Raw genomic sequence first — 12,148 nt, forward strand, 5'->3', positions numbered from 1 at the left:
TTTGCAAATACTAAATGTAAAATATAGAATGTGCCACTGGAGATAATTTAAATTTAATTTTCTGAAAAATATTCACTATAAAGAACGAGAGCCTCAAATACACATTTTGGTCAAATAAAATACACTATTTCCCCAGCTCAAAGGTGCACTCAAGTCATGTATGCTTATGGGATTATCTGCCATATGACAGTGGAGGAGTGATTTTGTCATAGTAAGCACAAGAAGCTTGATGACACTCTCATTAGGTCAAAAAGCACTAGCAGATTTCAAGACATGAATGAAAGCCCCTTACAAAAAAAGACAGTTGGGTTGCAAAGTTCCTTCCTTTCCTTGAAAAACCTGGAAATCTTAATTGTACCTGATGTGAATGGCTTCTGGGCTGAGTAATTTATAAGTAACTTAGGAACACTCTTCCTTGGCTAACTGCATGTTATCATCAAATGGTTAAAAAACAAAGAAGGAAAAGAAAGGGAAACAATTTACTTGGTGTTATCAGCAAATAAGAAAAGACAGAAATACAGTAGTCCCTGGCATCTGAAGGGGATTGGTTCCAGGACCCGCTTGGATACCAAAACCCATAGATGCTCAAGTCCCTTATATAAATAAAACAGCATGAAAAATGCGTATGACCCATGCACTTTCAATCATCTCTAGATTACTTATAATAACCTAATAAAGTGTAAATGCTATGTAAACAGCTGTCAGCACAGAGCAAATTCAAGTTTTGCTTTTTGGAATTTTCTGGAATTTTTTCTTTCTTCAAATATTTTTGCTATGCAGTTGGTTGAATCTGCAGATGCGGAGCCCATAGATACAGAGGGCTGACTGTACTACCAACCGTCTGCCTCCCTCAGTTTCCACCCCTAGTCCCAAAGTCAGTCTCAGCTTCTTATTCAACTTCAGGATGGATGTGATTGGCATTAGAAATCATGTCAATGAACCTTCTTGAATCAGGAAACGGCTGGGCCCTATATTTGTTTGGCTTGTTCTTAGAGGGGAAGTAGTGAGGGAATAGAGAGGGGTCATTAAATGAACAAAGTATATTCACCACAGTATATTAAATGCCAGTATGAGAGCAAAGATCAGAACGAAGTTCAAATTCTTCACAGTATTCCTCTTCTAGTTTCTGTCAGGGGGAGGTTAGCTCTCCACTGGCCCTCCCCTAACATCAGAATGCAGGTCGGTAGAGCTTGTCTCTAATTCACCAGTTTCCTCCTAAAAAGGACTGGAGGATTACTTTCTGCTTAGCAATGGTCTTACTTAAGACTATTTTAATTAAAGTAGAAATCAAGATAATTCTCTGACTAGGTCTTACTGATCAGCTCAGTGATCCTTGGTCCACTGTATATTTTAAACAAGAACACTATCTGAATCTCAAACATATTAGTATGCTTTTTGCTTCTCTTTTTCATGGACATAAAAATGAATGTTTCTGTACAATATTAACGCACAGGCTGACATCTGCTTTATCTTTACTCGTCCTTCAAGGTTATTATGTTATCAAGGAGGAAAATATTTTAAAAAGTGCCCTTGTTATCTGCTTCTTTTCATTTATATGCTTAAAGCAGTTTCCTAATAAAGTGTTATAAGCTCTGAAAGTATTTCATAAATATGTGTATTTCTGATGTGAAATGGCTGGAGTTTCGGTCTAAGACTTAACAAGAATACTTATATCTAGACATTCTAACCTGATAAGAAAACAGATGCTATTTTCTTAATTTCTTAAAAGAAATGGTCACTGTTGATAGTATACTTTATTTTTTATTTCTTTTTTTTTTTCTTTTTTTTTTTCGGTATGCGGGCCTCTCACTGTTGTGGCCTCTCCCGTTGCGGAGCACAGGCTCCGGACGCGCAGGCTCAGCGACCATGCCACGGGCCCAGCCGCTCCGCGGCACGCGGGATCCTCCCGGACCGGGGCACGAACCCGCGTCCCCTGCCTCGGCAGGCGGACTCTCAACCACTGCGCCACCAGGGAAGCCCAGTATACTTTATTAAACGTACTTTTTAGTTCATGGGAATTCAATGGGAATTCTTTCCAACTGACTTGTACATATTCTGTGTGTTAGTATATATGTATGCTGATACTATATTTCATCTGGTATTTACAATTATGACTTTAGTTCTGCTTTGGAAGTTTAAGAGAAACCAAAACTGAATTTTCTAAGCTACTGAAAGAAAAGTGCCCATCTCTATGAAGAAATCTAAGTGTTTCTTTGGTTGCTTACCATTTTGATTACTATTGCTTATAGTGCCATCTTCTTTCTCAGACTGGCTGTTACTACTGTTTGACGCAGTTGGGGGAGGGGATGGTGCGCGACTAGAAGCAGCACTTTCACTTTCATCTAGAAGACGATCCATGTAATCCCTTAAAAGTGAGTAAAATAATAAGACAATTATTTTCTTGTATTAAAAACAGCTGAAAATTAAAATTGACTGAGGTTAAATTTAGAAGGCTTTATTAGCAAATATATCCTAATTTTCACTTACATTTATTCCAGTGCCTCATCTGTGACACCAGTATCTGAACATTTAAATGGAAAGCTCCTTTTGGTTACATGTTTGTAGGAAAAATATGTAAGTGCTGTATACTAGCAAATTTTAGAGACCTATAGGAAGTTTTAAAACTTTAAAAACTGTAGGCAAGTGATCAGAGGGGCCCAACTAAAATCAGAAAATCTGTAAATGAAGAGACAGGGATGATGTCAATCAGAAGGAGTACAGAAGAATTTCTGAACAGACACAGATTGGCATTGTAAAGCTCGTAAAGACTGTTTGATGGCTATGGCAATACCTGAAAGACAAATTAGGACCTAATAATGAATTACCTTCCTGTTACCTTCTATATTACCTTTCTGCTGGAGCTGAGCTATAATAAACTCACTAAGTTCCTGGGCTTATCTGCCAGCTCTACCTGCCCATATATTGTTAGAGGTGAGCTTACTTCCTTCCCTAAGTCATTCCTGAACTGTATGGCATGGGAAGACATTTGTGGTAAGTGACATTGGGTTGAGGTTAGAAGATCTGAACAAAATACTTCTCTCTCTCAGGTCGAGTGTCTTTACCTATAAAATGCATGTAACCATACATGACCTATCTACCACACAGGGCTGTTGTATAACATATGTGTAGCGAAGTGTTTTATGAACTATGAAGTGCTATTAAGTCACTAGAATAAAGGTCAGCAAACTATGGCCTGTGGGCTGGCCACCTATTTTTGTGGACAATATTTTACTGGAACACAGCCACATCCATTCACTTACATAGTGTCTATGGCTGCTTTTCATAACAATAGCTGAGCTAAGTAGTTGCAAGAGAACTTAACGCCTGCAAAAACCTACAACATTTACTCTCTAGCTCTTTACAGAAAAAGTCTGCCATCACCTGTGCTGGAATAGTTCCCTGAAAGCAGGGAGTTTAGTCTGCTTTATCACTGCACCACCAGTGCCTAAGTTGTGCACGGTGCAGAGGAGAAGTGCAATAAAACCCAAAATACCTTATTTATGTTTAAATTCCCTCAGAATAAGTATAACAGAAATAGTAAGGCAAATCTTATCTTTTAGAATTTTGTAAGCAGGGTAAGTAAGAATGTGGACAAGAAGGAAACCATGGAAGGGCTTGGGACTTTACTGAAAGTCTGTGGTAACAGTCTAGAACAGACTAGTAACTATAGTTTTAATCTCAAACTACGTGATCATGTTGTAGTTTATATACAGGAACATACATTATAAACGTGTAGTTTATAATATAGGGATGTAGAATCTGACCTCAAGAAGCTTCCAACAGGTTAAGAGTACAAAGTAACACATATCAAAGAAACATATATGACCACGAACAAATCAATTTAACATTCTAGGCCTTATTTTCCTCATCTATAAATGGAGGGAATGAAATTTCATGGTCTTTTAAGATCTCTTTGGCTTTATGTCATTCACCATTACAGAACAATTATGTTAACAAATCACACAGAAACAGAATGAGCATGATGAATGCAATGCCCAAGGGACTTCAGAAGCTAAAGCTAACAGAAACAGACGATGCATGAGGAAGAATTGTTGGAAATAAATTTGGCATAGTGGCAATGGGTAATGGAGGATGTTAAAAGCCACGCAAAGGAAGCTAGAACTGACTAGATATCAAAATTATTTTATATTTCGGAATATAACAATGATATTGTGAAAGACTTATTATTTCTTAACGGTTAATGGCATCCAGAATGCTTAAGAAAGGAAGAGTCAGGTAGACCGTACAGGAGGCTGGAGTAGCATTCAAACAGTTCGAGTTATGCTGAGTTAATTTTTACTTCGAAAAAAATTATTTGCAAGGCTGTTACAGCAAAATCTTCAATTTGTATATGGCTACCAATTCTTCCAGGTAGGTAGTGAATAGACAGAATCCACAGTAGGCTCTTTCAAAGGCCATTTATAGGCAGAAAAGTGGCAATGTGCTTCATTCTGGTGAACAAATGGAAGGTAACAATGTAACAGAAAAATGAGCAAATAACCTTCAGGATAATCTGCTCTTAACTATGGATTCTGACTAAGGAGGAAAATTTTAAAATTCAGTCCAATTTTTGTCTAAAGGCATTAACTTAATGTTTTGTGCGGTCACTTAAAGTGCAACTATTAATAGAAAGAGAAGGTCCTGGAAGCAAACTAGAAAAATATCTTCATGCCTACAGAAAACCACAATTTCTCCACATCTGGAATATACAGTCTGGTCATGGCTTCCTATAGGAGATTTATTTAACACAGCAAAAAGGGACGAGTAGGAGTAAAAAAATTATAGTTTTCAGTTAAAAAAACAAAAAACTTTATAAAAGACCCAGTAGGGGGATGGGATATAACTGAAGCCTACAAAAACACAGTATTCTTGTCTAGGGGGAAAAGCATTTCTTCACTTCCTACCATAACACCAGGGAACATGCTGTTAACTCTTAAAGCCTGAGAAAAGAGAAGATATGGGATTACTTTTAACTGAGACTACTCCACCTACAGAATACTTAAACTTAAGGAGAATCAAGGTTACAAATATAAATATCTTCAAAAAGTTTTCAGAAGCTACGGAGAGATTATTAGAAAAACTAAAATGTTTGGCAGCACATCCCTACCTAACCTGTTGAGCTTGACATCACAGAGGACCAACTAAGCCAGCCCACAACACTTCCCTTGGTGATGCTTTCTGAAAGAGAAAACTGGATGAACCATGGGTCTGACCCAGCATGGCAATTCTTATGTTCTTACTGCTGATGACGACAGATTGCCTGTAGTTCGTGTGTGAACATTATTTCTGAAATGGGTGAAAAAAATGAAAGATGTTACTATTGCTTTTCCCTATAGAATAGCTTGAAAACTGACTATTTTAAGATATACTCTGAAGACTAGATAGCTGTATCTAGTTCTACATCACTGTGCCTCAGCACTACCAATAAATACAAATTTAACTAGAAATTGATAACAGTAAGCAATTATATAAAATTTGGAATACTGTTATATACAAAATTCTACTCATTGTAAGATTTGAACAAGGGGGAATGAGGCACAGAGTCCAATGTCTCATGACTTCCAGGGGCAATCATACCCATTTATTCCCTTTTAGATAATTCTGCTTTGGACTTTAGAGTGTTTGATCCTCCAAGGAAGTGACCAGCAGAGACACCTGTAAATGAACATGACCAAGAAATAGTGCAGCCTAGGAGTTTGGAAAGCACAAGCAAATATGCATATAAGCACATCTTCCAAAGGCAGTTATTTGGCCAGGCTTAAGAACTTTAGTGGTGCATGGTGACCAAATGAAGTCACAACTTTGCATTATTTTTATTCCATAAACATTAGGGAATACTCAAAGGTATTGGCAAAGTTAATTGGTATATGGTAAAGTCAGTTCCACCACAACAATTCATCAGCATTTTAGAGCAACTCTCGTGAAATGAAGGGTTCAATACTCTATGTACTATATACTTAAGCAACAAATTGCTAGTGGGAGTGGGAACAGTGTTTCATTCCACAGCTAGACTGAATGAAGCTAAGAGAATTTGGTGCATGGGGAATGGATTAGACATATAAGGCATTTTGCTAAAAAGAGGATATAATAAACTATACTCCCTCTATCACTGGGAGTTAGCTAAAGGTGCATTACTTATTAAATATTATTTGTTAGAGGAAAAGGTTTCAGAATATTTAGGGAAAGGGAAGTCATCATGCACGTGTGCACCTCTCTATAAAAAACTTTGTAATAAAAAAGAAAATGGAATTTTACCTGATTTATTATATCCCTATGTCTTTTCCCTTTGATATCATCTATATCCAAATCTGATTTTGGTTCCCAGAATCACAAATAAATTGGGAAAGGAAAAATATTAATTTCCCTTCCTCTTTAAAGGGCCTCTATTAGGCATATGGCCCTATAAGTTTTAGAAAAGACAGTCTCTCCTATTCTTACTGCTCTCTCTCAGTGTTATTAGATCAAAACTGTATGTGCTTATACTGAATGGAATAGAATTTAACAAAAACATGCCTTCACAGCTGTTCTGATCCATTTCCTCTCAGGAATACTACTGAAAACATACACTCTTAACATTGATAAATTTGCTGTCTCAAATAAGATGAACTGTAGTTTACAATGTATTTATAAGACAGTCTAAATGCTCTATGAAGATGTCAATAAATGGCTAAATTGAAACTAATGTAAACTTTTATCCTATTAAGAGAAAGAAGATTCTAAAAACTATAATTTTCTCAAGAAAAATTTAGAAAAGCTTAGCAAAAATATGACTCAAAAGAAAAAATAGACTCACGTGACACCAGGATGAAGATTATATTTCTTTTTTCCAAATCGTGTTTGCTGAGCAAAGAAATCGTAACGTTCAGATTTTTTCCACATATAATAGAATGCTACACATTCACCAACTGACCTTGTTCGAACCTGTAAGAAACAAATACTTGTTTTTAACAAGTATCTCCTCCTTAAAGGAGTTATCTCATGAAAAATACCTGAAGTTTGAAAACAAATTTAGCTGGTCTTTAAGTAATACATAATACCACTTAAAAAATACAACACTGTAGCAGCCATGTTAAAAATTACTCTTGCTGGACTCCCATTAAGAAAAATAATACATTGGCAACAGGTCTTCAGATATTTAGCATTATGCTTTTTTGTTAACCTTTTAATTTTTTTTTTAACATCTTTATTGGAATATAGTTGCTTTACAATGCTGTTAGTTTCTCCTGTATAACAAAGTGAATCGGCTATATTAATACATATATCCCCATATCCCCTCCCTTTTGTGTCTCCCTCCCGCCCTCCCTATCCCACCCTCCCTATCCCACCCCTTTAGGTGGTCACAAAGCACCAAGCTGATCTCCCTGTGCTATGCAGCTGCTTCCCACGAGCTATCTATTTTACATTTGGTAGTGTATATATGTCAATAGCATTATGCTTTTAAAGAGATTATCATATGTTCATTTACTATAAAAATAAATACCCCTTTATTGAAAATGTCTGGAAGTGGCATTTGAATTAAAATTAATGTTATAAACAACTTGCAAATACTTTTACTCACAGAACGCCTAGGGAGACTGCCTTTAAATTCCCATTTAAAGGATTCTCTTACTAATCCCAACACTGATCCAGACTCAGTTACTTACTTTCTAGAAAGGCTGAAAGTATTCCCCAGTGAGTTAAAAGCTATTAGAGTAATGCTAATACTTTGTTTGCTAAATTACTCCAGTGGCTTACTGTGCTATACCTATTTGGGCAACTGAATGGCTCCCTTTACTAATATTAAACATATGAGATTGGCAACTGATGTTGACAAAATTCCGTTTTGCTACTTTGCTTAGAGAGCTGGTAGGGTTGATGCATATAAAATACTGGGAGTTAAAAAGGTATCTGAACGAGTGTTTAGGATGCCAGACAATATGCTTTAACTCATAAATTTCTGATTCTGAAGAAGGTATCTGGTGGGACTGACTGCACCTAAGGTCAATTTTATGACATCCTTATTTTGTTATGGGACATATATTTTTCTTTCTGCCCCTCTGACTGCACTTTATGACTCTGGCCCATGTTGCTTTAAGACAAAGCTATCAGGGCTTTAAAAACAAAAACTAAAAACCCAGTCATCTTCTCAAGCTGTTTTTTGCCTCCTTTTCAGAATGTTATTTCTAGTAGACAATTGTCAAGTCAACTAAGTTACTGAAAGCAAAAATTACAAACACATTTTGTGGCATGCAAAGTTAACATTATTATGAAAAATCCTCAATTAAGTAAGTGTGCATAATACAAACTACGATTAAGACCAAACTTCAATTCCAGGTGTAAAAACAAAGCCTTAATGTTTTCACTGGACTTCAATGTCTTCTCCTTCTTAAGAATTATTGTCCTCCCTTTGTTCACTGGAACAACTAGTGTACTAGGTATAGGTCAGATGACTTCTGTAACACTGAAATATCACCATCCCAAATATTTATAAAGAAATCAAGGTCTTATTTTCAATATTACGTTAAGACTTTTTTTGGCTAATAGTTTTAAGTCACCTAATAAGTTCTTATTCCTTAAACAAGGACTGCTCCTGCCAGTTACATCAGCTTATCATCCCAAGGGTCCCTCCACAGATAATCCAGCATGGTTTGGTCAATAGTGTTTGAATTCAAGCAGGAATGCTAGAAAACTCTTTTCCAAAACGTTGTCCCTTTCAACCATGAGACAATTTGTTTTTTTAAAATCAGAAACATGCATGGCCATTACATGAAACAGTCATTAGCATAATGCACTCCTTTCATAGAGTATTCACTATATTGAAAATTATCAAATGATTTGGATACAACACCTTAATGTTGGATACAACACTAAGATGATTTGGATACACCTTTCACATCAATGCTAAGACTCAAAATTTCTCTCTTATTAATTATGTCTGATGTCAAATACCAAAATTCAACAAAATAATCAAGAATAAACCAAAGAACAACAAAACTGAGAAAAATGAACTCACAGGATTTGTAAGCAACTATTTTATTTATGGAACATAAAATAGATACTGTTAAATATGTGTTGAAACAAATCAAGTGAATACCATCGGATCACATCCAGAGGTATAAAAAAGGAGAATGTGATGACAAACTATTTAGAGCCTCAGAAGCAAGCCCACATAAGCCCAGATACTTTCAGCATCATACTAGATAAGCCATCACATATCTTACACACCATCTTTAAGGAAACATGTAAAGCCAAGCTCCTTGTCATTTATATTTGTTAAAAATGTGATATTTATAAACCTAGAAATTACTTAATTTCCTATATTTACATTCTGAGATTTTAATTTTGCCTGTCCTAATTTCAGCTAGGAACACATTTTTCTATTCTATGTAATTGTGTAGTTACTATTAAAAATCTTACCTGATTTCAGTTTAAGAGAATTAAACCTAAAAATAAATTTGCAAGTACTTATGCAGGTTTTTTGGGTATACATTGACACTGTATGATTGATATTACCCATATGGCATGATAAATTATGCTAAATTGTCAAATTATAAAATTATATAATGTATAATAAAGCTGACTTATTGAGATATTCTTCTGGAAAAGTAAATCTTAATTAAAACCAAATTAAATATTAAGTATCTGATTTTAGACGACTTAGGACTTAAGCAAATGTAAAAAACATTTTAATTATAAATAATGTCATGGTAAAAATGCTTCAAAGTTTCCAAGCAAGACCCTCCTAAAAAAAATCTGTAACAAGTTTGTGGAAAATAGCTTTAAGTAATTACAGTGTATACACACATCCCATCCAGAAGCTGATGAACATATTTATAAACGTCTAATTCTTACAGGCTTCCAATATCATACACTGAGAACAGTCACTTGGCAAATACATGCCAGGAAGTCTAGGCATGCTTATTATAATTTTCTAAATACCACTGTATTAAAATATTCATTATTGAACCTTAGAACATTATTGAACATTAGAAAACATAATAGAAGATTTAATATCATCTAGGTTAACTAAATTTCTTTAATAAAAGAGAAAACATATATCATCACTTACTTTATTAGCCTGAATCAAATGAAAGTCCTTTCCATAGGCCTTCAACCCTTGTTCAAAATTTCTACACTCTTCCTCTGTCCAAACAGATAATTCCTCTGACAAAATTGGGGGGCGGGGGAAGGAGGGGAAACTGTTAAGCAATATTCTCCCAAATGCTGCATATAACAAACAAAGTTGTAAATAAAAATATAACTTTTTGGTAACAATGAGGGAAGTATTTTACTCCTGAGTTCTCTTATTGATGGCTGAAAAAGATAGTGACAAAAAATCCTTATTTAATAATGGATGATTTAGTCCCTGACTCTCCAACCTCAACTTATACCATTTCCCCTTTATTCTTTATGATCCAACTAAACCAGCTACCTTTCAATTCCTTAAATTCGTTATGTTCTTTCTTACTTTAGAGACTTTGTGCATGCTCTTCCCTTTGTCTATAGAGTTATTTCCTGCCTCTTACCTCAACCCCCTTTCACCTAGCTATTTACAGCCCAGTAAAAATATCACTTTGTTCTAGAAGCTTTAACAGCCTCACTCTTTCCCCCAACTAAGTTAAGTCCAAATGCAATAAGTTTGGATTGCACCCTCTAATTCTCCTTGGAAGAACTCGTAACTATTTTTCAGCTTCCCTACCTAGGCTCTAAGCACCGTGACGTCAGGGACCTTGTTTATAGTTATGTCCCCACAATTTAGTAGGCCCTCCAATTCTGTTGAATGAATGATCTTTCATTTGTTACATAATGATATATAAACAGTACTCTTAGTGAAGTGGGGTGGGAGCCAGTTTGGAGTAAAAAAGTGAAAAACCTGGATTTTAGTTTTGGCTTCATTGTTTATGAATTATGCTTGCCTCAGCTAAGAGACCTCAGTTCTCATCAGTTGTAAAGTGAAGCTAACATCTTTCACCTTACTTAGCTCACAGGATCATTACCAAGATCAAATAGGAAAATGTTTATTAAAATGCCTTAAAATTGAAAGGCATTATATATTTTTATTTAAATGGCCTTATTTTCCCATAAAGGAAGAGACAATATTAACCCCATTCCCCATAATGCCTTGTGTAACACTTGTGTTATATACAAGTTATTTAACAAGTCATAACAAGTTGTTATCCAGCAAATATTTATTTACTGAATTCAGAGATTAGTATTATTAAATTTAGGATATACCTAGAGTTAAACTGAAAAGCTTAAATTTTAAATTTCTGCTATATCATGAAAACAAATAAAAAATTAATATTTATGCTTACCTCTAGCTGCTTTTACATTAAATCTTAATCTTCTTAATGCTTCTTCTGTATCAAAATTGCATTTAACTAATTCATATAATGCCTAGAAAAATAAAAGGCTTCAGTATGTAACCTGGACTATGAACAATTCAAGGCTACAATTTCTTAAGAGAGTAAAGGCTTTTCCAGAATCCAGTGTTTTCATCCTTTCTGGAGGACAAATAATTCTAGTAAATGCAACATAAAGAACACTAAAGAAAAAACAAACATAATTTATTCCTGATAATTAACTGCCTCTGAATATGTAGAAAATAATGGATAAGCAAATACTCTACTGGTGGCCATGGTACTCTAGGAATTTATAAATAAAAAGAAATCATTTTATAATAATCACAAGTCCCTTCTTTTTGGTTTTTTGGGGTTCCTATTCAAAGACAATTTAAAACAAATCAGAAAAGAAAAACACTGGTGAAAAAGGCAAAAAAGTATATAATGCTGCTATTAGGTTCATGGTAGGCACTGTTCTATTATATACAGAAGAACATTATCCCAGACAGGTATTCCCAACTTGATGATATCCACAGATTCTATGGGGTATGCAAAGGAAGTTCAAAAAGCCTAATAAAAAATATATACAGGCAAACTAAAATATCAAAATTTTTATTTGAGCTGAAGTCATACCAATGAGTGTGTCAATACTACATATCTTATGCCGATTATAAACCTCAGACTCCCTGTTGATGACATTACAGATCTTCCTCTACTTACAATGGGTCCCAAAAAACACATCCTAAGTTGAAAATACTGTAAGCTGAAAATGCATTTAATACACCTAACCTACTGAACACCATCACTTAGCCTAGCCTACCTTAAAT

General features: G+C 35.0%; 1 protein-coding gene across 3 annotated transcripts in view; it reads right to left on the bottom strand.

Annotated features, from left to right (window-relative positions):
* MIER1 (MIER1 transcriptional regulator) overlaps positions 1 to 12,148 on the bottom strand; it is a 74,791-nt gene that overhangs the window by 22,688 nt on the left and 39,955 nt on the right. For all 3 annotated transcript variants that reach the window (XM_024119588.3, XM_007109068.4, XM_007109069.4), the window contains 4 exons: positions 11,295 to 11,376; positions 10,049 to 10,143; positions 6,794 to 6,921; positions 2,226 to 2,365 (listed from right to left, as the gene is read on the bottom strand). In XM_024119588.3, coding sequence (XP_023975356.2) covers positions 2,226 to 2,365; positions 6,794 to 6,921; positions 10,049 to 10,143; positions 11,295 to 11,376 — 445 coding nt within the window. The remainder of the gene's footprint in view (positions 1 to 2,225; positions 2,366 to 6,793; positions 6,922 to 10,048; positions 10,144 to 11,294; positions 11,377 to 12,148) is intronic.

The sequence above is a fragment of the Physeter macrocephalus genome, chromosome 4, assembly GCF_002837175.3.
Source record: "Physeter macrocephalus isolate SW-GA chromosome 4, ASM283717v5, whole genome shotgun sequence".
Classification (NCBI taxonomy): domain Eukaryota; kingdom Metazoa; phylum Chordata; class Mammalia; order Artiodactyla; family Physeteridae; genus Physeter; species Physeter macrocephalus.